This window comes from Pseudophryne corroboree, chromosome 5 (assembly GCF_028390025.1).
Source record: "Pseudophryne corroboree isolate aPseCor3 chromosome 5, aPseCor3.hap2, whole genome shotgun sequence".
Classification (NCBI taxonomy): domain Eukaryota; kingdom Metazoa; phylum Chordata; class Amphibia; order Anura; family Myobatrachidae; genus Pseudophryne; species Pseudophryne corroboree.
Window position 1 is genome coordinate 851,571,893 of NC_086448.1, and position 27,243 is coordinate 851,599,135.

General features: G+C 44.8%; 1 protein-coding gene across 1 annotated transcript in view; it reads left to right on the plus strand.

The window, feature by feature from the left end:
• Nucleotides 1-27,243, plus strand: part of LOC134928696 (zinc finger protein 436-like) — a 222,520-nt gene that overhangs the window by 115,596 nt on the left and 79,681 nt on the right. The window contains exon 3 of the mRNA XM_063924713.1: nucleotides 26,746-26,841. Within this exon, the coding sequence (XP_063780783.1) occupies nucleotides 26,746-26,841 (96 nt within the window). The remainder of the gene's footprint in view (nucleotides 1-26,745; nucleotides 26,842-27,243) is intronic.

Sequence of the window (27,243 nt, forward strand, 5' to 3'; positions counted from 1 at the left end):
CAGTTTATACTGATCATAAGAATCTTCTGTATCTGCAGTCAGCTCAGTGTTTGAATCCACGACAAGCTCGATGGGCGCTTTTCTTCTCACAATTTGATTTCAAACTCACCTATCGTCCAGGGTCTCAGAACAAAAAGGCAGATGCCCTTTCCCGGTCCTTTGCTTCTTCTGAATTAAATGATGCTACCACGAATCAAGCCATTGTGAATCCTACGTCCTTCTTAATGACTCGAACCTCTCCAGTTCCTCCGCCTGGCAAGACCTTTGTCGCCACAAGTCTTCGAAAACGGCTGCTTACCTGGGCTCACTCCTCTTCCTTCATGGGTCATCCTGGGGTTCTAAAGACTCTCAAATTTATTCAACAGTCTTATTGGTGGCCACGTCTCAAAGCCGATGTCCAAGAGTTTATAGCAGCATGTCCTAAATGTGCCCAACATAAGAGTCCAAGAAGTTCTCCACCAGAGTTTCATCCATTGCCAGCCCTAGAGGTTCCAGCAGCAGATCAAGAGCTTCAACGTCTATCTAGCATCTGGAGTTGTGCTCGTTATAAATCTTTTGCAGATAGAAAACGTAAAGCTGTACCGAGTTACAAAGTGGGAGACCAAGTTTGGATTTCTACGCGCAATCTCAAGTTCAAAGTTCCTTCTAAGAAATTTGCTCCCAAGTTTATTGGTCCATTTCCCATTGTTAAGGTACTCAACCCTGTGTCATACAAAGTCAAGTTGCCACCGTCTTTGAGAATTCCTAACGCCTTTCATACATCTTTACTGAAGCCTGTGATTCTCAATAAGTTCCGTACTACCCAGTCCAAATCTCCTAAAGTTCACTCTTTGCAGAATGAGGAATTTGAAGTTAAAGAGATTGTGGACTCACGTTCCCGATATGGACGTTTACAGTTTCTGGTCGACTGGAAGGGTTACGGTCCAGAGGAAAGATCCTGGGTTTTCTCTGAAGATGTTCATGCTCCAAGACTGGTACAGAAATACTTCTCCAAAAATCCTGATAAGGTTCAAAGGTGTTCAGAGACCACCCTTAGAGGAGGGGGTACTGTCACGAACCGGTCTCTTACCTCTGCGGGTTCTGGGGTTCATCCGTTGCCAGTGCGGTTGCTCGCGGTGCTGTGCGCCCGTGTGGGGACACGGCGTGATCAATGGCACAGGTAATGCAGAGTCTGGGAACTGTGAGTGCGGGGACCAAATGGCCTAAGGCACTGCGGTGTGTCTGCTGTATAGGAGGTGGCCATGTTGGAGACCAAATAGCTAATACAGAGCACTTGTGAAAACACCTGTGGGCAGGTGTAAGCCAATCCCGTGCTTGTGCTGCCTTTAAGTAGGCTGGGATTATGTTACTCTGGGCCAGTGCTTTGTTGTATCAAAGCTGTGCTCTAGCTCTGAGCTCTCTCCGTGCATTCCTGTGTGATTCCCGTGGTCCAGATATCGCCTCCGTTCCCAGAGGTCCGTCTGCAGCCTTCACTGCTGAAAGATCCACCGGCTCTCTGCTGTGCTGTCAGTTAATTGCACTCCTATTGGATATAGTTGGATTCCCAGTGTCCTGCATGAGGTTACCTTGTCAGTCTGCCTATCATTCAAAGTCTGGAGGATTCTGTTTCTCTCAGCTGTTCGTTTGTTCAACTCTGCATTTAACCCATTCATCACCTTGTCTTCTACTACAGTTTCACAGTGATCTCCGGAACCCGCAAGTAGCCCAATTCAGTACTTTTATTTGCTATGTTGTCATTACAAGGATAATTCATCACAGTCTCTCAGTTAACTCTCAAAGCTCCATTGCCAATTCTTACAGTTAATTCTCCATGTCTGCATTAACCAGTTAAACACAGTCTGCAGTTCAGCATCAAAGCTTGTTTATATTTGCTATGTTGTCATAACAAGGATAATTCTTCAGTCTCTCAGTTAACTCTCAAAACTCCATTGCAAATCCTTAGTTATCTCTTCATGTCTGCATTATCCAGTTAATAACATTCTGCAGTTCAGCATCAAAGCTTGTTTATATTTGCTATGTTGTCATAACAAGGATAATTCTTCACAGTCTCTCAGTTAACTCTCAAAACTCCATTGCAAATCCTTACAGTTATCTCTTCATGTCTGCATTATCCAGTTAATCATATTCTGCAGTTCAGCATCAAAGCTCGTTTATATTTGGACAATCCAACATTTATTCATCAGCTTGTTTTGCATATGTTTCCATGAACATTTCTTTTATGTATTTTTGAGTTTTCTCTTGCATATTATTCCTGCAATACTTCAGTATAATATGATGATTAACAACTTGTCAGTTAACTCTTTACTGAATTGTTATTTTGAATAAATATATGAATCGGAACTTTCTTCGTCCTCCCTGCTTTCTTCATAGCCCAGCACCTACACCTGTGGTTGGTCCCGGGTTAACGGATTCACAAAAACACCCGGACCTGACACAATGATGGAAGTATCAAAAATCCTTTGTTGAGTCCTCAACTGGGAAGCAGATTTCCTCACTCTTCAGGACGTACACGCTGGAGAGTGGAGTCTTTATCCGGAAGTCTTTCAACTCCTAGTGGACAAGTGGGGCCTACCAGATGTAAACCTGATGGCGTCTCAACACAATTAAAAGGTTCCGGTCTTCGGATCAAGGACAAGGGATGCTCAAGTAGCGTTCGTGGACGCACTGGAGATTCCAGGAAACTTTCGGCTGCCACACGTGTTCCCTCCAGTGTCACTCCTGCCTAGTGTACTACAGAAGTTCAAGCAAGAAGGAGGAATACTACTTCTAGTCGCTCCAGCATGGCCCAGATGACATTGGTTCTCAGACCTGCAGGGTCTCTCGATCGAGCGTCCTCTTCTACTTCCTCAACGCTCAGACCTTCTCGTTCAGGGCCCTTGTGTCTACCTGGACCTGGCAAGACTGGCTTTGATGGCGTGGCTCTTGAAGCTTCACTTCTGAGGGCCTAAGGATTCTTCGAGGTGGTTATCCAAATCATGTTGAAGGCCCGCAAACTGGCTTCTGCTTGGATTTATTACAGGGTCTGGAATTCTTTCTTCACCTGGTATGCTGCTAAGAATTACGATGCATACAAATTCAGAACTTCCAGACTTTTGGCTTTTCTACAACAAGGCCTGGACTTAGGTCTTCGTCTGGCCTCCCTCAAGGTTCATATATTTGCCTTGTCGGTGTGGTTTCAGAGGAAAATTGTGTCTATTCCTGACGTTCATACTTTTACTGAGGGTGTTTTACGGATTCAACCTCCCTACGTCCCTCCTGTGGCTCCATGGGATCTGTCTGTTGTCCTGAATGCCCTGCACAAGTCTCCATTTAAACCTCTTGAGTCTGTGGACCTTAAATGGCTTATTCTTAAGGTCTTGTTTCTTTTGGCTATTGCCTCTGCTAGGAGGGTGTCGGACTTAGGCGCATTGTCTTGCCGTCCGCCCTTTCTGATATTTTACCATGATCGGGCAGTTCTTCGAACTCTCCCTGATTATTTACCTAAGGTGGTGTCATCTTTTCACCTTAACCAAGAGATTGTGGTCCCGGCTTTTATCTCTTCTGGTTTATCCTCCAAAGAACGGTCTTTGAATGTGGTACGGGCTCTCCATATTTATGTGGAGAGGACTGCCTCTCTCAGAAGGTCCGATACCCTTTTTGTACTTTTTGGATTTCACAAACGTAGCTGGCTACGAATAATCAAACCTTGGTCAGATGGATTAGGATGGTGTTTGCACAAGCTTATGCGCAGGCCGGGCTCCCAGCTCCTGCTGCTATTAAGGCCCTGTGACTGGACGGTCCCCCTCACCGCTTTCGTGTCCCATCCCCCAGTACACAGTATGGATGTTTAGGTCACACGGGACCTGTCCAAATAGGGAATTCCCGATTACCGTCAGTAACTGCCTGTTACTGACTCCACCCACTGCTCAGTGGGTGGGTTTATGCTGCCACCACCAAACTCTTAACCTGTCATGGTGTCTGGAACCACGGTTCTGCTCTGTATGTGTCGACACGCCGCCTTACCACACCTGTGTGGTGTTGACGAATCTTCTGCCGGTAGTTGGTGGAAAGCGGAGCTTGGAGACGCTGGTTTCACCCTGGACAGCCCGAAAATGGAGCTAGGTTTCGTCTAGCTCTGCAGGTCACGAGATGAAGCGGTCGTCTTGAGGCAGATGATGTTCGTTTGTTCAAATAGCCTTCAAACAGACTTCCCATTGCTAGGGGCAACAGCAATACAGCATGATGTTACAACAGAATGAATATGGTAGAATGCATCCTGAAGCTCACAGGCCTCCTCTGTTTATACAGTTATACCACAATGCTTCTCAGTGGGTAGTTTCCCCCCTGAGTCCTTTCCATCCAATCAGGATAACTAACAAAATATAAATAAATTACATTTTAAAGGGATATAAGTGCGTGAAGCAATTTCCTCCTTCCTGTCACACATAAAGTTTGGTGTCATTTAAACTCCATTCCTTACCACCTGGGAGTTTACACTTCCACTTTTAGACATTTAACACACAGCTTCAAAATACAAATGTTTCTCATCCTTTTCCTGTCTCATTCACATCTCCATGCAAGCCCAGTTTTTGGGATTACAACAGGAAAGACTGGAAACACAACCAGTCTTCCTTCCAAACCTTAGTTTGTATTTCAAAGAAAATGTTTGGCCACTAAAAGGCCGGCTAATTGACACTTACTTGTACATAGCAAGTCTGGAGCTAGGACAATTACCATACGACTTGCTATGTAAAAGATGCTGAAGAACAATCATCAAAGCCCTTTAGAATCAAAATAACTCATACTGTACTTTCTCATAAGTGCCCTGTCCATGCCGTCCTATAACCGCGCAGTCCATAATTCTCCAACTACGCTGCGCAGCGATATAACATATGACACATTATTAAACATACATTTAGTCATGTATAGTGCATGGTGCCTAGAGCCAAGTGTTCCTTTTTAAAATGGCACCTAGTGCCCATTGTCCATTTAAAATGGGGCATGACAGCTGAGGGTTAACCCCTTCAGCACCGTGGCTGCCATTATCCATGTGGCTGGGATTCTCCGCCCACAGGCCCATTCTACTCTGTCTATTGGACCATCTTGGGCGGCCCACCGTGGCGCGTTCGCAGAACAATTGTGCAAGGCGGCTACATGGTCCTCGGTGAACACGTTCATAAGGTTCTATGCATTTGATACTTCCGCCTCCCAGGATGCTTCCTTTGGACGCCGGGTTCTTGTACCCGCTACAGTGCGTCCCCTCCCATGAGGAATTGCTTAAGGACATCCCCGATGTTATTCCCTGTGGAACCCAGTGTACCTCGCAGAAAGAGATTTAACCATGGTAAGTCTACCATAAATCTCCTTTTGTTAAACGTAACATGAGGTAGGTTTTACTGAAATAAGATGGATGTACTGTAATACAGTGCGTTACTAGGCTTATTTTTTAGGTGAAAATAAATGTCTCTGTTAAACCCAACACTATCAAAATATGTAGTTGTCACATACAGGACAAGCCAAACGCAGTTCCCCTCAGCTCCAAATATAAAGCCTGTTATTTTTTTTATGAAACCCTATGAGAAAGCTCTATCAAATAACCTGTCATCCGATGTGGAAAACGCAACAGATACAGAGGTTTTTTTTTACAGTGTCACGTATGGGAAATTATTATTTTTTTTAATTCAAAGATTTTTATTCAGTTTTTGCATATTACAAATAAAGCTAAACTGTGACCCCCCCCCCCCCCATGTTACATGCTATTAAACATTTATACTGCATTTGTTGATAATAATACCAGTATACAGATGATCCAAATAAACATAACTTGAGTAACAGCGTGTCGCGCGTGGTCGTTGCTTTTTAGTCACATGTTGAATTATGCCTGTACAGCAGAGACGTCGGAGCAGATTCAAAATTAACGACACATATTCCATTTAGATAGTAACATATGTTTATCGGCAACTTACCTTAAATATAGTTATTGATGTATATATGGTGAGTCCATCCACCTCTCCTAAACACTATAGTGTTTTGTTTCGGCTCGTCTACACAGATGCACATACTTCTCATGTTTCACTACCTCATTAGTGAGAGATATCCAGGGCCACGTGTGGACATCCACAGTCTGGCTATACAGACCTTGGCTAGCATACAGAGGTGGATAATATATTGTTGCATATTTTTATCAAGAGCGTTATCATCAAAGGCTGCCAACAAGCATACAGCAGGAGTACATGCGTCTAGGGGTACTCCTATAGAGGGAAGAACCCGAATAATCCTAACCCAAAATAAATGCACCGCAGGACAGGACATATAAGGTGGCAGAATGTGCCCTCCGTTGAGTTGCATTTAGGGAACGTAGAATCCCCTCTACCTCTGTCTGTAGACGCTCAGGCGTGATATATATCCTGTGCAGTATGAATAGCTGAATCTGCTGAAACCTCGCCGAAGTGGCCGAAACACGTGGGCCAGTCAGGGCAGCATCACGGGCATCCTTAGATAGGGGCCTAAGTCCACCTCCCACTGTATACGAAGGCGTGGCATGTCAGTCACATGGTGTGCGTATCCTGAGATAGGGGCCTAAGTCCACCTCCCACTGTATACGAAGGCGTGGCATGTCAGTCACATGGTGTGCGTATCCTGAGATAGGGGGCCCAGATCCGCCTCCCACTGTATATGAAGGCGTGGCATGTCAGTCACATGGTGTGCGTATCCTGAGATAGGGGGCCCAGATCCGTCTCCCACTGTATACGAAGGTGTGGCATGTCAGTCACATGGTGTGCGTATCCTGAGATAGGGGGCCCAGATCCGTCTCCCACTGTATACGAAGGCGTGGCATGTCAGCCACATGGTGTGCGTATCCTGAGATAGGGGGCCCAGATCCGCCTCCCACTGTATATGAAGGCGTGGCATGTCAGTCACATGGTGTGCGTATCCTGAGATAGGGGGCCCAGATCCGTCTCCCACTGTATACGAAGGCGTGGCATGTCAGTCACATGGTGTGCGTATCCTGAGATAGGGGGCCCAGATCCGTCTCCCACTGTATACGAAGGCGTGGCATGTCAGTCACATGGTGTGCGTATCCTGAGATAGGGGCCTAAGTCCACCTCCCACTGTATACGAAGGCGTGGCATGTCAGTCACATGGTGTGCGTATCCTGAGATAGGGGCCCAGATCCGTCTCCCACTGTATACGAAGGCATGGCATGTCAGTCACATGGTGTGCGTATCCTGAGATAGGGGCCTAAGTCCACCTCCCACTGTATATGAAGACGTGGCATGTCAGTCACATGGTGTGCACATCCTGAGATAGGGGTCCCAGATCCGCCTCCCACTGTATATGAAGGCGTGGCATGTCAGTCACATGGTGTGAAGTGAGCAGAGTAGAATATATCTGGGAAATAAGGTGAGAGCCGACCAGTGACAGCAGCATTTGTGTAACAGGGGATTGTTGTATCTGAATAGAATTGTCAGGGAATTGAGTAGAGCAGGCGCGTCTCAGCTGTAAGTATCGGTAGAAATAAGTATGGGGAATCGGATAGTCCGACTGTATCTGAGAAAATGTTTTAAGTATATTTCCGGAGTATATCTGCCCAATAGAAATGATGCCCCACCTGCCCCAGATTTCACGGAGCTGCAGACACATCAGTTCTTTAAGCCCAGTAGTACCATCCAGCGGGGTATCAGGGTCCCAGCCCTCGCTCAGAAGTAGAACCCCGGCCTGTTTCCAAATCATTATTGCTTGTTTAAAAATCGGTAATCTGAGCAAGTTATTGTTGCCAGACAGCAAAGAATGCAATGGAGTAAGTCCAGGAGCTAAAGCAGACACCACCAGGGAGGGGAGAGCCATCCAGTTGTGGCATAATAATAAAGTCTAGAACAGGGCACTGCCATACCACCAGAGTCCCCACCACGAGTTAAAGTGTCCAGTTTAATTCGCACTCTCTTGCTGGACCAGATAATTGAGGAGAGTATACTATCTATTCGCTTACATACTGTCTGGGGAATGTATACTGGGAGTGCTGTAGTATATATACCAATTTGGGCTGTGCCGTCATTTTTATAGACTGATTCTCCCCGTAACCATTAATGGGAGCTTGCCCCATACCGCTATCCGAGATTTCAAATAGTCTATTTGGGGTTGTATATTGAGGGCTACAAAGCGAGACAGGTCGTTGGATATCCATGTGCCCAAGTATTTAAAGACTTCCACCCACTGAAGTGGAAGGGGTATACTAGGAGTCTCCGGGCATTATACAGGATTTTTCCCAGTTAATCAGAAGTCCTGAGTATTTACCAAAATTGTTAATCATATTAAGGATTAAAGGCATGGTGGTCTCATAGTTGGAAACAAATAGCAATATGTCGTCTGCATACAATGCTATCTTGTCCACCCTTGGACCAATTCTAAATCCCGATATAGCTTCAGTGTGTCGGATGAGACACGCCAGCGGTTCCGCTACCATTGCGAATAGCGTAGGTGACAGGACAACCTTGCCTAGTTCATCTCTGTAGTGGAAATGAGGAGGAAACAAACCCGTTAACAGATACTCTAGCTCTAGGGTTCGAATACATTAATTTGACCCACTTAATAAAACCGGGACCTATCCCGAATTTCTCCATGGTCCCCCATAGGAACTTCCACTCCACCGAGTCAAATGCTTTAGCAGCAGCCAATGAAACTATAACCGAGGAATGGTCGTCCCCACGGGGGACCTGCAGATGGGTAAATAGTAGAGATGAGCGGATTCGGTTTTACTCGGTTCTCAAAACCGACCCTTATTGGCTATCCAAAACACGTGACATCCGTGAGCCAATTAGATGCCGTTTTGAGAACCGAGTAAAACCGAACCCGCTCATCTCTAGTAAATAGTCTTCTAAGATTAATCAGAGTGGATTTTCCAGGCATAAATCCAGTCTGATCTCCATGAATCAGCTGAGTAATAACTGAATTGAGTCTAGTTGCTAGTATTTTGGCCAGGATTTTAACATCAGTAGGTAAAAGAGATATGGGTCTATATGACTCCACCCTAGTGGGGTCCTTATCAGGTTTCAGTAGAACTATAATTAGGCACTGTCTCCTTCTCAAACATCCCTTCATATAGTGCCAACAATCTGGGCGCATAAAAGTCACCATGTTTTTTATATAATTCTAGAGGGATGCCGTCCAGCTCGGCGCTTTGCCACCAGGGAATGATTTTATGTCCCTCTCTACTTCATCCAAAGAGATCCGGGAATCGAGCAAATCGCGCGCTTCAGGGGTTAGTGTCGGCATGGGGATAGCGTCAAGAAACGTCTGCATGTCCCTATCTTCACAAGTCAACCTAGTACTATATAGTCGGCCATAGTAATCTAGAAATTGATTGGCTATGTCGGGGGTTTGGTTATACACATTACTGTCTTGGTCCTCAATTTTGACAACAGTATTAGTCGATTGCTCAGTGCGCGCCAGTCTAGCCAGAAACCCACCGGGCCTGTCCCCAATTGCATAAAGTGAATGTTCAGTGAAGAGTACCCTATATTTAGCTATGTCAGTCAAACAGTCAGTCCATTCCCTCTGAGCCTGCATCCAGGCCTCCCTAGAGAAATTCAGATTATCAGCCAAATAAGCAAGCTCCAAAGACCTATAAGGAGCTTCCAATGCGGCCTCCCTCTCCCTATATGTTTTTTACAAAGTTGTCACTGCCCGAATAAGAGTACCCCGTATGTAACATAGTATTTGAGGTTGAATAGAGGCAATTTGCCCATCATGTTCAACCTGTTTTAAGTTGTGATGATTCTACATACCCACTGAGTAATGTTTTATGACTAGTTAGCTACGATAACTCGTTACACCGGATTAACCACGTTGATATTTTAAGTATTATAACCTTGGATAGCTTTTTCATTCAGAAATTTATCCATTCCTTTTTAAAATCCAATTACAGAGTCCGCCATTACCACCTTCCCTGGCAGTTAATTCCACATCCTGATTTCCCTAACAGTGAAGAACCCTTTCCTCTGTTGCGTTCGGAACTTTCTCTCCTCCAGTCGCAGCGAGTGCCCACATGTCCTAAACTGTGTTCTTTTAATAAATAATTCCTCTGATAACTCTTTGTGATGTCCCTTTACCTTATTTAAAGATATTAATAATATCTCCTCTTAGGCGCCTCTTTTCTAGTGTATACATATTCAGCCTAGTAAGTCTTTCCTTATAGTCCAGTCCTTCTAGGCCTTTAATCAATTTAGTAGCTCGCCTTTGAACACTTTCGAGTTCACTGATGTCTTTTTTATACAATGGTGCCCAAAACTGAACACAATATTCCAGGTGCGGACGTACCAATGCCTTATACAGCGGCATGATTACATCCGAGTCCATTGTCTCAATTCCCCTTTTTATGCACGCTAGCACCTTACTTGCCTTCTTTACTGCGTTTTGACATTGTGTATGGTTATTAAGCCTATTATCAATGAGTACCCACAAATCTTTTTCCAACTCTGTTTCCCCTAGGCGTTCCCCATTTAATATGTAGGATGCAAGTTTGTTGTTAGTCCCAAAATGCATAACCTTGCATTTTTCTGTATTGAACCTCATTTTCCATTTAGACGCCCAGAGTTCAAGTTTAGATAGATCATTCTGCAAGGACTCCACATCCAATTCTGAATTAATTACCTTACATAGTTCAGTATCATCTGCAAAGATTGACACTGTGCTTTCCAGGCCTATTTCTAGGTCATTGATAAATATGTTGAACAGTAGTGGTCCGAGTATGGACCCTTGTGGTATTCCACTGACTACTGGGGACCAGGTTGAGGACTTCCCGTTGACCAATACTTGCTGTACCCTGCTATCCAACCAGCTGCTTATCCATGTGCAAATAGTTTTTCCTAGGCCAAGTTCCTTTAATTTGATCATCAGTCTCCTGTGTGTGTGTATCATAGGCTTTTGCAAAATCTAGGAAGCCCACATCCACTGCTTTTCCTTGATCAAGATTATTGCTCACTTCCTCGTAGAAGCTAATTAAGTTAGTCTGACATGACCTGTCCCTCACAAACCCATGCTGGTTCTTGCTAATAATCCTAGCGAACTTTAGATACTCCTGTATGACGCCCCTTAGAATTCCTTCCAATATTTTCCGCACTATAGATGTTAAACTAGCTGGTCTGTAGTTTCCCGGAAGATTTTGGATCCCTTTTTAAATAATGGCACTACATCAGCTATACGCCAATTCTTCGGTACCATGCCTGATCTAATTGAACTATTGGAAATCAAGTATAGGGGTCGTGCTAGTTGTGAACTAAGCTCCATAAGAACCCTTGGGTGAAGTCCATCAGGACCAGGTGATTTATTAATCTTAATTTTGCTTAGTCTCTCCCGGACTACTTCTTCGCTTAAACAAGTATCTAACCATGAATCATTACTGTCACAATTGTTATGCTCTACTCCCACCATCAGTTCTTCACTGGTGAATACTGATGAAAAGAATTTGTTCAGTATTTCCGCTTTTATTTCATCATTTATCAATTCTCCTTATTCATCTTTTAATGGACCTATATTCTCCTTTTTTAACCTTTTACCGTTTATGTATTTAAAAAACTTTTTAGGGTTGGTTTTACTCTATAGCGATTTGCTATTCATTTTCCATTTTAGCTGCTCTTACTGCTTTTTTGCATTTCTTATTACACTCCTTGTAATACTTGAAAGACTCCTCCTTTCCATTAGATTTAAATGCTTTGAAAGCCCGCTTTTTTTTTTATCCATTTCTGCCTTAACCTACTTGTTAAACCACATCGGTTTGAGTTTAATACTCCTGCGGTTACTGCCCATGGTAATAAATTTATGAATATTGCTATCCAGCAACCCTTTTAAAACATCCCACATTTCCGAAGTGTTCTTGTTATTAAACAGAACCTCCCACTCTGTCGTTAAGTGCACATCTAAGCATACTGAAATTAGCCTTCCTAAAGTTAAAAGTTTTGGTGGAACCCCTGTAGCTATGTTTCCTGAAACTGATGTCGAATGTGATCATATAGTGATCACTGTTACCCAAAGTCTCCCCAAACTTTAGTGTTTGATATAATGTCCACATTATTAGTAATTACTAGGTCCAGGGTAGTTTTACCCCTAGTTGGGTCCTCGACTAATTGAGACAAGTAGTGATCCTTAAACATATTTAAGAACCTGCTGCCCCTCGCTTTAGCACATGAATCGTTACTCCAGTTTATATCCAGGTAATTAAAATCCCCAATGACAAGGATGTCCCCCAATCCAGCAGCCGTTTTGATTTGCTGCAATAGTTGTTCTTCCTCATGTATGCTAATATCCGGCTGTGTGTAGCACGTGCCTATGACTAGTTTTTTTGCATCAATTCCCCCACTTGAGATTTCTACCCATAGTGACTCCACATTATCGCCAGTCTCCTCATAGATAACCTCCTTTTAGGTATGGTTTAAGTGATGGTTTAACATAAAGACATACACCTCCTCCTCTTTTGTTAGCCCTGTCCCTCCTAAAAAGAGAATACCCCTCCAAGTTAGCAACCCTGTCCTGAGAGTCGTCCCACCATGTTTCCGTAATACCTATAATGTCATACTCAGCCTTTGATGCTAACAATTCCAATTCCCCCATTTTACCTGCTAGACTTCTTGCGTTTGCAAGCATACATTTTAGTTTATCGGTTCCTTTATTTGTTTGTTTTCCTAAAGATTTCCCATCCTGGTTAACTAGTGCATTCGTAGAGTTACTGATAGACTGTCCTTCTCGCTCCCTCTCCAACCCCACCGCACTTAGTATTGCCCACCTTACTTTTCTCTTTGGTCAACCCAATGTACCTGTCTAAATTCACCGTCCTGACATAAGTATTTTCCCTTAAGTCCCGTACAACATCTTCTATAGGCTGTAATGATGACACATAATTGTCATTATTTAATGCTTTAGCAATACCTTTGTTAACACCCTTATTAGAACCCATGTAAATACCCTTACCGGCTGCACTTTCCCTCCCCCCTTCTCCACCCCCATTTATCTCACTACCACCATCCCTACTATACTCGCTGCATGACCCATAGTTTCTAGCTAAACCCTCCCCCAGGCTCCTAGTTTAAAAGCTCCTCCAACCTACTAACCATCCTTCCCCCCCAGCACCGCTGCCCCCTCCTCATTCAGGTGCAATCCGTCACAACAAAAAAGATGGCGCCTGACTGAGAAGTCCGCCCAGTATTCCAAGAACACAAACCCCTCTTTCCTACACCAGTCTCTGAGCCACACATTTACCTCCCTGATCTCCCTATGTCTCCCTGGGCTAGCGCGTGGCACTGGTAATACTTCAGAGAAAATCACCTTAGATGTCCTTTTTTTTAGTTTCTGGCCTAAGTCCCTATAAGCTTTCTTAAGGACATCCCACCTACCACTAACTTTGTCGTTAGTGCTAACGTGCACCAAGACCGCCGGGTCTTTCCCAGCCCCTCCCAACAATCTATCTACACGGTCCGCGATGTGCCGTACCCGAGCACCTGGGAGACAACAGACCGTACGGCGATCACGGTCCCGGTAGCAGATTGCCCTATCTGCCTTCCTAATGATAGAGTCCCCTACCACCACCATCTGCCTGGGCGCCTCTCTAGCTTTCATCCCATCTAAGCCAGAGGGATCACTCCTCCGGTTGCTAGAGTGAGCAGTCTCATCCACCGAATTTTCGTACAATCGGGCAAATTTGTTTGAGTTTGATAGATCCGAGATGTCGTGCCTCCCCCTCTTTTTCTCCCTTCTAACAGTGACCCAACTGCCTACCTGATTTTCCTCAAAATGTAGGATTTGAATGCATCCCAAAGTATGGACAGGGGAGCTGTGCCCTCGTTACGTTTCATGAATTCTGCCCACTGTTCCTCTAGTGCCCCATCAGTTCCCAGTCTGGTGAGCCAAAATGGATTCAATTTCCAGAATACCTGACCTCTCATCCCTCCCGTATCTAGGACCAGGGAAATCGGGGAGTGATCGGAGATTCCTCTAGTCTCATATTGTACCGACTGAATTTGCAGTAGTAGTTCAGGGAAAATCAATGCCAGATCAATTCTAGAGAAGGCAGAGTGTGTAAATGAGACACAAGAATACTGTTTAATATCAGGACACCTCTGACGCCATGCATCGACCAATTCCATGCCCTCCACTAGTGCCCTAAAGGAGCTACCACTCTGTCCGGGAGGCGCCCTTGTAGCAGTAAGTCTGTCCAGAGTCGGATTTAGGGTGTTGTTATAATCTCCCAGACTAATTACAGGGGTATTAGGGAATATAGCAATAAACTCTGCGGCTTTTTTAAGGACATCCGGGGAGTACGGAGGCGGTATATATAGTGCAATCAACACAAGAGATACGGAGTGAATCTGACATTTAATAAAAACTGATCTGCCCCATGTATCAATTTGTACTCGCTCCACCATGAACGTGAGAATGCTAAATTCCTTTGTCGTATAAACAACCCTTTATGAAGCTAAGAACACTGTACGCTGTTTACTTAAGAAGTACCGTAATGGTACGCTATTGGCGTAACGATCGCTCAGCCGTAGGCGAGACGCTCAAGCGTCACGTTCGCTCACGGCCCAGTGATCACAGGACACGTTATTGGTTATGTCTAGGGGAATGATTCGCTGTAGCGTAGCATACGCTCGAGACCACGAGGAGGTCACCAGCGATGCAGACGCTTACAACACTATACCTTTATGTTAAAACCTTATACCAATTAAATACACTGAATACCTTAATGTGAGTACAGGGTGTAAGTGCAACCTTGTGTAACCTGACTATCTACAAAGCTGCTTGAGCGTCACCGACGCTCAAGTGAACACTTATCACTATAGAAAATACACAGATACTGGTTTAGGTTCCAAGGCCTATTAACTGTATTATGTCTAATATACTTGTAAAAGGGGATAACAGTACATATGATACACTACAATATAACAGAGACTTCCTAACCACAGAACTAAACAATAAATACAAAAAGACAATACTACACTGACCTAAATGCAATACAATACAATACTATCTAATACAATACAATACTAGCCTAGTCTAGGGGAGATATGAGAGAACAGAACAGAGAGAGAGAGAGAGAGAGAGATGAGATGAGAGAAATTGGCTCACAGAGAGACAATGATAACGGAGAGAAAACTTACGCACAAAGGGTATGATCGCCTGCGCCTCGATATCCAGCTCCCGGTTATCAGCAGATAACCGTTGATGAGAGAGTGAGAGCTGGATGTGGTCGGCCTGCCTATTTATGCCCCACACACAATGCAATCTCCTGGTCCTACAATCCCATTGTCCATTGGCCGAAGGAATTCGGCCCTGCATCATAACAAAAGGTCATAGGGTGATTCATACAGGTGGGCTGTGACGATTTCCAACAGCTCAGGTGGGTGGGAAACTGGGTTTCCCGCCGCATACCTGAGTATGTGTAATTAATAGAAATGGACATAAACTTCTTATGTCCATAACTATTCGCACGAGCGATTAATACGCTCCAAACCAACACCGGAATATTGCTAATTAAATACTCTTCCGATGGGTACCAAACACTGCTGTATGATTCCTGTTAGACCCTTCGTACGATATAAAGAGGGATTCCTCAGCTCTGGGACATTGTATTTTAACCAAACTTTCAGAATCTATCAAAGGGACCATGATCTATAAACTACATTAATTGTGAACATTTGTAACGAATGAGTCGCACGCTACGACTACATAGACTCTACCGTAAATACGCATACCGCGCCTGCGAGTGCACGGTATTGCGGGTATGCGCATCCACGGGAGAGCGCACGCACGCGCAGCGCGGACCAGTGTGCGGTGCAAATATGGCAACGTGCATTGAGACATTTTTCTGACTTTGACAGTCCACCCTTTGGCAGTCAATAATAACTGCCACAAAACATTTAAGGAGAAAAATGTAAGTCAGGGGTTAATTGATTTCCATGGTTGGGTAGGGGAGGAGAGAGGAGTAGGTGTGAAAAGGGTATGACCTAGTGAGAAAGTAGAAGCATGTGTGTATGAGTCCATGTTTGGGGGGTCATGTATCATCGTGCCGTACGTGTGGTAAATCAAGCTTCGAGGTATTGCGAAGTATACATTTGAATTCCTTCTTATCCTGTGGTACAGGTCTGTGGATGGGCTGTCAAACTTTACCGAGCTCATTTCGGCTGTGGTTGTAACAAAATGGGGATGCACATTTTAGTTGATGATACATGAATGGGGGAGGTATGTGGTTGCTGATATCTGTGCCTGTATTCCCTATCGTCTATGTGTGTCGTTACCTGAGGGTTGTAGAGATGAAGATAGAGAACACTTACGAAAAATGCAATGATATTCTATGTCAGGGAAATGTACATCTGTCGTCGAAGTTGTTTTCGGTATCTGTTGAGAGTCGTCTTCTTTGCGCTGTATTGCTCCTTAGGCATGAGCAAATAGCTTTGTCTGAGCCATCAGATTTACAAAAAAAAATGTTGGGCTAGCGTGAGTTTAAAAGTACTAGGGAAACTGGGGATCCATGGCAAAGTTCATCAAGTGTCCATATTTAAAGTTGTCAAATCTTCTTCTTTGGTCAATCCGTTGTCTGTATACATCTCGTCTCGTCAGCTTCCTTGTCCAAGGGGGTCTTTGTATCTGGGAGAAAAACAGAAAAACAGGTGAAAGAAACGGACCGTATAATCGCATTTTCATCACATTCTGGTTTCTATCATTGGGTCATAAATCAAATCCAGGTTAATTACAGTTTCCTCACTCCTCAAGCTCATCACTTTTGTACTTTGTTTGCACCTCATTAAAACCTGCCCGCATCTAAATATCAATCCAATCGATATAATGACACCCAAGATACATAGTAGAAACTTTCCAACATCCATTATGACTCCTTGAGCCCAGTCTCCTAAACCGGAGAACCAATTTCGCGGGTTCAACCATGACACCCAACCAGTCAGCTCATTACCTACAGCAGCAAGGGTGAGATTGTGTTTTCGACGAAATTCCCACTTTAGTTGGAGAATATCGTCCATCTTTTGGTCTATGACCTCTACCGGATCCTCGGTGCTATTTGTGATTTACGTGCAACACTTTATGCCGTACTGTGTTGCCAATGTAACACAATATCCGCCTGTTACTGCTGTAAGATAATTAAGAACCATCCTATGCTGAACTAGTTCTGTTTTGTAAGCTTGAAGTTCTCTTCCAGTGTATCTAAACGTGTCATCATACATTTCAGTGATATTATCTAACAAATTGGCGAGTGCGGAAATGTATCTATAATTCATCACACCTCGAGCGGTGCGAGTGAAATCTAACGCTACCAGAACCTGAATCCCGGTGGATTCATGGATAAGATCAGAGGCCGGATGCTCTAACCTTTCTGACAGTTGTCTTTTAACTCGGTGCTCGTAGTGAGTGTGAGTATAAGGAGCTTGGGCACCACGGTGTATGTCCTTCATTTTGTCATGTGTAACAGTCATCACTTCAGGCAATACTTTTCCAATATAACACAATCCTTCAGAGTTTGGGGCAAGCCACTTGTACGCCTTTCTCCCGCATATGAAATATGCATCATCGGGGAGAACATATGGGACGGAGAAGGACATGACCATGTTACAAACCTTCCAGGTGAAATCTCCTGACCCTAATTCTTCCATCTGCCTAATGCACGTATCGGTTTGTACGATATGTGCACAGTATCCTGGTGATACCTCTCCAACTCTAGTAATCCTATTTCCTAAGGTATATCGATACCGAAAAGACTTTCCTCTACTGGCTATGTGGCGTACGAGCTCTGTATCTGTAGGCATTCTATCTGCTCTGTGTGAAAAGGTCATGGTAAGGTTGCTCCATGACACTTCCCAATTTCCCGGTTTTCTGGGATTGGAGATGTTAAAACATAAGAGGGACCTATCCACATGATATTGGTGGAGCTTCAAACTAGGAGGGCTGGAGATGTTAAACCTCCGGTCCACCGGTCTCCCACCACTTAGCTCAAGTACCTCCCCTAACGTTAAAGGAAATGGTACTAGCCCTGATTTGCTGTGACCCTGAGGTACTTGAGAGCATACCCAACAATCTGTTTGGTTTAACACGTTACCCACTAGAGAGTGATAGTCACTCAATGGATGCCGGTCCATATGGATATTAAAACTAGATTGGCATTTCTTTGTTACAGAGCCTACAGATACAACTTTCTTTTTGAACTACCATTCCTTCACAGTTGTTTACAAATAACATGTTTGTTAGATCGTGCCCGGTACTCGCCTTTGCTTGGTGATTGGGTTGCTATTGGAAATTTACACCTCCGTCTCAGTCATCAGGACCTTTCTGGATCCTTTCTCGACCTCACTGGTACTCTCACCGAAACAGACTGTTCTGGTCAACATCATGGTTAACGGGAAAAATCCATATCACAGTCTCTTGGGGCAAGTCCATCTTACAGGAGGAGAAAAGAAGAAATTTGTAAATGGGGTATAAGAAAATCAGTTTGAGGGGGAGAGAACTCGTTACGATAATAAGTTCTCTCGTTTTGTTGTTCTTTTTGTTCTGCTGTCCTCTCAAAAGGTGCTGTCTCTTCAGTCTTCCGAATGAACCTTCTGGTGATGTAATCTTTCTTCCTAACTAGCGATCTTTCTGTGTGGAGCAAAATCTGGCATTACCATTGGTTAACACTTAGGGGTGACATACCATCTTTAAATCATGGAAACATGAGTGAGGAGAGAGAGAAAATAAAAAAAAACAAAAGAGATAGAGAACAATTCATGTGCATATATACATTACATAACCCGACAATAACCACCAATAAGAGAAGAGAAACAAAGCATTTTTAAACGTTGTCAACATTAAGAAAACATTGTCAGACTATTAGGCTGTTGTATCTACGTGTCTAATGGTTTCCTTGAGCAGTCCCTCCCCACCAGCACTTGCATTATTCCACTGTCTGTATCTGGCCAGAATACATTGTGGTGGATAGGTCATGCTGGGGTTTGGTAGACTTCTGCAAGGACCAAGCGAATATGCAATGTTTGAATTCTTACCAATAATCGTCAGAGATGGGGATAGAGAGAGAAAGAAAAAACATTTTTCACAAATACATTTACAACTTTTAACCTGGTCATTCCTGTGTCTTTCAGTGAATGACCTCCCAATTTACTAACCGTTACCTCAGGCTTGCCTCCATTCCTAATAATCACCTTTCCTGCCTATGTGATCCTTGATTATAATGGTGTGTATTGTAATTTTGCTCATTTCTTGGTCTAGGGGGTCTAACTTTATGTGTGTTATTACAGTTGCTGGCATAATGCCCTTCTCTCCTACAATGGTAACAAATCCTGGGCTCCCTCCACGTGTCAATGACCTGAGGTTTTGGTTGATTTGATGCCTCCTCAAACGCTCGGATGCTCATCATCATCAATCGTTTCCCCTGTACTTCCCTGGTTCCTTGGATACCATGATTATGTCGTTGTCTTTCTCTTGATCTACAATCTCTTGCAATGTGTCCCTTTTTATGACAATGGTAACAGACTACCATATCTGGGTTTCTCGCAGGGGTGTGGGGCTTTTGTTGGGGTGGTCTTGTGGTTTGGGCCTGTATATTTGCTGCCATTAACTTATCTCTTTGTGACTCTCTGTACCTGGTGATATTCTGGTCATGATTAATGACGGCCTCTCTTAGTGCGGCCACCGAGATATCTCTCCAGTTTGGGTTGGTGGTCTGTACCCTTGTTTTTAATTCATCCTTTAAACCATTCATTAATACCTTAACCGCTATTCCTTTATGTTGTGCATTTGTCTTGATGTCTGCGATCCCAGTGTTCCTAGCCATTATTTGCAGTGCTCGATTGAAATAATTAGAAACATTTTCCTTTTCGTTTTGCCTTATGGAGAAAATTTCACTCCACTTGACAGTGGTTGGGAAATATATTCCTAACTGTCGGTTAATCTGCCTAATACATTCCTGATTGTGTTCCTCCATACAGGGTACCTCCATGTTTAATTTACAATCAGCAATGAATTTTTCAGGGTCAACCCTGGAGGGCAAACATGCCCTCAGCACTGTCCGCCACTCTTTGTTGGTGGGTTCTGTGGCGTTTCCTAGTTCTTTAATAAACCTTTGACATTTGGCTAGATTTTTCCCAGGATCAGGAAATTCGGACATAATTGATCTCAATTCGGTCCGGGACAAGAGACAGCGCATTGCACTGTCCTTGACGGGAATGATTCCCTGATCGTCAGTCTTCCCATTGGGGACTGAGATCACCCTGGCCAGATCGAGCTCAGTTACATCATCTTGTGTTGGTCTTACAATATGGGGTACATCTGTTTGTGCGTGATATGAAACATTGTACGTACCTGTGGACACGACCTCACCTGACCCTCTGTTAGGGGGTTCGATTATTGCCTTTACCAATTTGGTCGCGTCCACCTGGATGTCTTGTAGGATGGCTTCTGGAAGAGGTGCCGACATCGTTCTGGGCTCACTTTCTTGTTTGTATTCCTGAGGGAGGTTTGACATGGGGTGCAGCTTGCACAGGTTAATAGTTGTACATTCAACAGTATTACAATAATCATGGTTACATTTATTACACTTATCCTTATAATCTATATTACAGTTGCTAAGAGCGTTTTTATTGTTTCACTTTTGTGCTTTTCTCTCCGCAATCAACTCCTCTCCTGCTGCCCTATCTCTCCTCTCAAGATAAGAGTCAGAAAAGTCAATAGACTCTTTTTGTAATTCACTTTCCTGTTGCCATAACTGTAAATATTCATAATGTTTATTTTGTCTCTTCGTTGGTTCAACGAGACTTATCCTCCTCCTTAAATTTTGTAACACTACTGGACTAAAGCTACCTATTCTTGGGAATTTGTCCCTGTCTTGTACAGTCATTCTCTCCCATTCATCACATAAAACTTCAGCGTGATTTCCATATTTCTTACACATCACATATCGTGCCGACCCGATGGATCGGTTCTCTGAATCAACCTGAACCGAGGTTGATCGCCCCCTACCTGAACAAATGGCCCCCATAATCTGCAGGCGTTGCCTATTCCTCCTTGAATATCAAGGCTTTCAGCGAACCCTTACAAACAAACCAAGATGTCCTTGGGCAGGCCGGCGGTGGTGGTTTATCAAGTACCCCACTTACTTCTCGCCCACGTTGGCCTGTGCTGCAATCACTGTAGCCAGAGCTGCTGTACCCAACTTAGGGCCCCTGTGAACCTTTATTTACTGGGGCGTGCTGGACCTACCAGTCCCCAGTAAGTATCGGTTGTTGGATAGTTCCCGAGTGACCAGCGAACTTCCCTTCCAAAAATAAAAAATTACACAAATCACGTCAGAATGTACAAATAGCGTTTGTGACCACTTTACTCTAATGGTATTAGGTCAGATTACTAACTACTGCACACAATTACGTGCGGTCCAATCGTTCAGTATACGAGCACTACTTGTCATGTACTGAAAGATCAATGGAATCTATGTTTCCGGCTGCGATTCCTTCAGCCAGAGCTTGTATGGCCTATATGGGTTCTGCACCAACACCCCAGGCGTTGTGCCACTGGACTTTTATAGCGGACCTTTTACCTTATGACCTCCTGGTCTTGTTACCTTATGACCTCCTGGTCTTGTTACCTTATGGTCCGCTATACTCTAATGCTCAAATATTATTTAACCAGAGATGCCTCCCTAGCCACCGTATATGTCACTTACACGTATGTCCCTTGACGAGTACCCGGCTTTCCTTTTGGTTCCACCTTAAAGTTATATAAACTTTTGTATACAAAACACACTCACTCAACACAAGTACACTTTGTTTCTGTGTCTATTTCTGCGCAGAAATTGTCTTCAGGCCAAGAGTGTTACCAATTAGGAGCAGGATCTGTTAAACTAAATTTCAGATTTTCCAAAAATAGATTTGCGTTATTTACCGCTGTGCGTTATTTATCGCCTTGCGCTAATTATCGCTTTGCGCTAATTCAACTTTTTCGTGACTTGAGCTACGTGAGCGTAACCGGACGCTACGTTGCGTAATGTACGCTGCGTGCGTCTGCCTTTTGGATTGCGTACGCTAGTCTTTGTTAGCGACACGTGTACGCAATGCAAAGGATCCACCGTAACACAATATATTTTTATCAATGTAAATGATCCCTGATCATCTACCGCAATCCACACTGACTGCCTTGTATCTCAGACAAACCGTGTGTTTGTTCTATACTTTAACTATTACCTCTACTATGAAATAACAGCAAATCTCTTTTTAGCACTTTCTATCAACTATAAAATTGGCAAACAGGAATAGTGATATACGAAATTTGAAAAAGAAATGCAGATAAATGTATGCGTACGCAAGACAAAAGAAAAATAAACAGTTTTAAAAGACACAAGCGTTTTGTTCTTACTTCCGGTTACCGGGTTCCTTCAGCACTCTTTGTCTAAGCGAAGCAGACGCTTATCCCGCCAGCACTATGAGACAATCTCCCACCCTTTGCTGGGGGATAATGTCTGCTGATCTACCTAGTGCAGATGTGAGAAGTATAGGACGAGCCCGCAATTGAGAATGCTAAATTCCTTTGTCGTATAAACAACCCTTTATGAAGCTAAGAACACTGTACGCTGTTTACTTAAGAAGTACCGTAATGGTACGCTATTGGCGTAACGATCGCTCAGCCGTAGGCGAGACGCTCAAGCGTCACGTTCGCTCACGGCCCAGTGATCACAGGACACGTTATTGGTTATGTCTAGGGGAATGATTCGCTGTAGCGTAGCATACGCTCGAGACCACGAGGAGGTCACCAGCGATGCAGACGCTTACAACACTATACCTTTATGTTAAAACCTTATACCAATTAAATACACTGAATACCTTAATGTGAGTACAGGGTGTAAGTGCAACCTTGTGTAACCTGACTATCTACAAAGCTGCTTGAGCGTCACCGACGCTCAAGTGAACACTTATCACTATAGAAAATACACAGATACTGGTTTAGGTTCCAAGGCCTATTAACTGTATTATGTCTAATATACTTGTAAAAGGGGATAACAGTACATATGATACACTACAATATAACAGAGACTTCCTAACCACAGAACTAAACAATAAATACAAAAAGACAATACTACACTGACCTAAATGCAATACAATACAATACTATCTAATACAATACAATACTAGCCTAGTCTAGGGGAGATATGAGAGAACAGAACAGAGAGAGAGAGAGAGAGAGAGATGAGATGAGAGAAATTGGCTCACAGAGAGACAATGATAACGGAGAGAAAACTTACGCACAAAGGGTATGATCGCCTGCGCCTCGATATCCAGCTCCCGGTTATCAGCAGATAACCGTTGATGAGAGAGTGAGAGCTGGATGTGGTCGGCCTGCCTATTTATGCCCCACACACAATGCAATCTCCTGGTCCTACAATCCCATTGTCCATTGGCCGAAGGAATTCGGCCCTGCATCATAACAAAAGGTCATAGGGTGATTCATACAGGTGGGCTGTGACGATTTCCAACAGCTCAGGTGGGTGGGAAACTGGGTTTCCCGCCGCATACCTGAGTATGTGTAATTAATAGAAATGGACATAAACTTCTTATGTCCATAACTATTCGCACGAGCGATTAATACGCTCCAAACCAACACCGGAATATTGCTAATTAAATACTCTTCCGATGGGTACCAAACACTGCTGTATGATTCCTGTTAGACCCTTCGTACGATATAAAGAGGGATTCCTCAGCTCTGGGACATTGTATTTTAACCAAACTTTCAGAATCTATCAAAGGGACCATGATCTATAAACTACATTAATTGTGAACATTTGTAACGAATGAGTCGCACGCTACGACTACATAGACTCTACCGTAAATACGCATACCGCGCCTGCGAGTGCACGGTATTGCGGGTATGCGCATCCACGGGAGAGCGCACGCACGCGCAGCGCGGACCAGTGTGCGGTGCAAATATGGCAACGTGCATTGAGACATTTTTCTGACTTTGACAAACGGAACCTGTTTCCTGACTAGGACGGAGACCCCTCTAGTGGAGGAGGTATGGGTCGAGTGGTTAGCCCCCCCAGGGTTTTCTTAGAGACATAACTTTAGCCCCGGCCAGATGGGTCTCCATTAGACAGATGACATCCGCCCCGTAGTATTTGAGCTGTCTGAGATCGAGCTCTCTCTTAACTTTGTCACTGAGACCTCGCACATTCCAAGAGAGGAATTTAACTAAATTAGTCGCCATTAAGTCCTAGTGTTTCATATATCAGTGACTCCGCTAGTATTCTAGTACCAGACAACACAGTACACCCCCAAAATCACACAAACAACCAGCACTTTCCCCAAAACATAATGCAATAGAAAAAAAGAACAAATATATTTCCATAGTTTCAAGCTAATCCCCCTGCCCCCTCCCCCCCTGTATGCTTCCCTGAACCTTCTTTGGCATACCTTGGCCCCCAAACCCCCCACCCTGTATACCACCCCAAACATTGGCATACTTGGATCCATACAATGCAACTATACACCCCCCCCCCCTCCTTTACCAAAAAACTAACCTAAATTTCTTATACCTAGTACTAATACTGGCGGTCAAAAAATTCAGTGGCGACTAGACATGTCGCAGCGACCCCGTTTAAGAAAGGCATCCCCCAGTGCAGAAACTTCAGGAGTATACTTAGAGAAACATTCCGGTATGGAACACTATCTCTAAAGTGGTCCCAGCCCCCGAGTCTGTCCCAGGGGAAACTCTAGGCAGATGCCCAGTAAGCACAACCATAAACCCCACAATAAATTCACCCATCCGTCCACCACTAGGAGAACAAGTCCCCATGCGTACACCAAAACCTATAAGTACAGTGGTCACGCAGGGTGGAAAGCGGTATCTATTACCCGATACATTACCCCCAACACAGTAACAGAATGAAAATCAAGTCAACAATAAATGAAGGTAAGAGCGTCCATATAAAAAGGATGGTCCCATATCTTCAGTCTGCGACCATAGCTCGTCTTGCTTGTCTAGCAGTACCCAGCCACATGGAAGCCTCCCGAGGAGTGGAAAAAATTTAATCTCTCTATCCACAACAATTCTGAGCTTAGAAGCGAACAACATAGCATAGGATATATTCAGTTCACGGAGACGTCTCTTAACAGGAGTAAACTGGGCCCTATCTTTCTGGACCTCAACCGCAGAGTCCGGGAACATAGACACTCATGAGCCATTCCATAACAGTGGGCCCTTAGTGCGGTTCAACCGTAGGATAGCATCTCTGTCACGGTAATTAAGGAGTTTAGCTATCAAGGTCCGGGGTGGCGCCCCCGGTGGAGAGGACGAGAGGGGACTCTATGAGCTCTTTCCACAGTGAAAAAGGGCGAGAAGGAGTCAATCCCATAGCTATCAGAGAGACATTTGTCTAAGAATTTATCAGGAGTCTGGCCTTCTTCACGTGCAGGCAGACCCACAAATCGGACATTACATCTCCTCAAACGCCCTTCCATATCCAACAATTTATGTTGTACATCCGTCAGTTGAACAGTAACGGCAGAGAATCTTCAAGAGTGGACGTGCGGGCCTCCACCTCACCCACACGTTCCCCAACTTTCTGAAGGTCATGATGTATAAAAGAGAGGTCAGATTGAACCTGACCAATTTTATCCGCCAACCTGGCCTCTCTAGCAGCCACAGCATCCAGGACTCTCTGAAGGGCAGCGTCAGGGGGAGTATCAGAGGTGGCGGAGGAGAGGGATCGGGGTCACCTCTTTACGGTTAGGGTTTGATGATCTGGAGTACTGCTGACTGCTGGGGTCTCACCATTATGCTGTAGTATAAAGAGAGTCACTCAGACAGAGAGTAGTAATATATAATAGCGGAGGCAATACGCAGGATTTAGGCCAGACCATACAATGACTAGACAGGAAAAAGTGCCCGCGAGCCCTGGCCACACGGATATCAGTATACACTGCGGGGATAAAATGGCGGCGTTTCCCGCCCTAGCCATCCTCACAGCATGTACAGTGGGGATAACACAGGCACCGAAGTATCCCAGCAGGAAATGGCAGTCTCCATGTACAGGGTGCAAAGCAGAGGGTTCTCCAGAGCAGATAAAGCGGACATCTGAGCTCAGGCACAGCCCTGGTTCCCCCACCCCCCCCCCCCCCCCTCCAGCAGCTTCTTATGTCACCCCCCCAGATCAAGAGGTCGAGTGTACCAGACAGCAGGGCACGGGCAGAGTGTAGGTCTTACCCCTCACGGCCTTCGTCTTCCTCCACGCACGGCTTCTCCCAGCACGCGAGTCCCAGCTTCTACCACATTCGTCCCGTAATGGCGCCGTCCTCCTCCCTCCGCTCCAATCCCCTCAGTGATGTCCGGGTCCCTGCAAGCGAGGCGGCTGCAGCCCGCGGTCCAGAGCAGGATCAAGGTGCGCAGCAGAAGTTCCCCCACCACTTTAGCTACTTTTAGAGCACAGGAGGGACACCAGGATAGGCGTACAGGATATGTAGAACGGAGAGCTCTGTCTATAAGCTGCTACTCCATGTCCGCGTAGCCACGCCCACCACGTATGGGACATTTTTACTCATTTTCATGGAATGGCCCCAATATGGTGTTAAATAGAACACACTGTATCAGCTGGCACAGGGAGAGGAAGGTGTACTGCAGGCTGTGTTGTGCAATAGTACGTATATGGACACTATATTAATGCTGAAGCATACACATCTGTATGGTAATAACAAAGCGTCCCGTTATCACTTTCATTTCTCTGCGCTTCCTTCACAGGTCTCCTCATAAAAACCATAAAGTGGTCAGACCTGGAATCAAAACAGATATCACAATCACTGAAGAGAGAAAAGTTACCTCAGAAATCCTATGACGGTGAGCAAGATGGACAGGGAGAGTGAGTGGGAGGGAGACGGAGAGTGTGAGAGGGAGGGAGGGAGGGAGGGAGAGGGGGAGTGTGAGAGGGAGGGAGACGGGGAGTGTGAGAGGGAGGGAGGCGGAGAGTGTGAGGGAGGGACACAGAGAATGTGAGAGGGAGGGAGAGGGGGACTGTGAGAGGGAGAGGGGGAGTGTGAGAGGGAGGGAGGGAGAGGGGGACTGTGCGAGAGAGACGGGGAGTGTGAGAGGGAGGGAGACGGAGAGTGTGAGGGAGGGAGACAGAGAGCATGAGAGTGAGGGAGGGAGAGGGAGTGTGAGAGGGAGGGAGACGGAGAGTGTGAGGGAGGAAGACGGAGAGTGTAAGGGAGGAAGACGGAGAGTGTGAGGGAGGAAGACGGA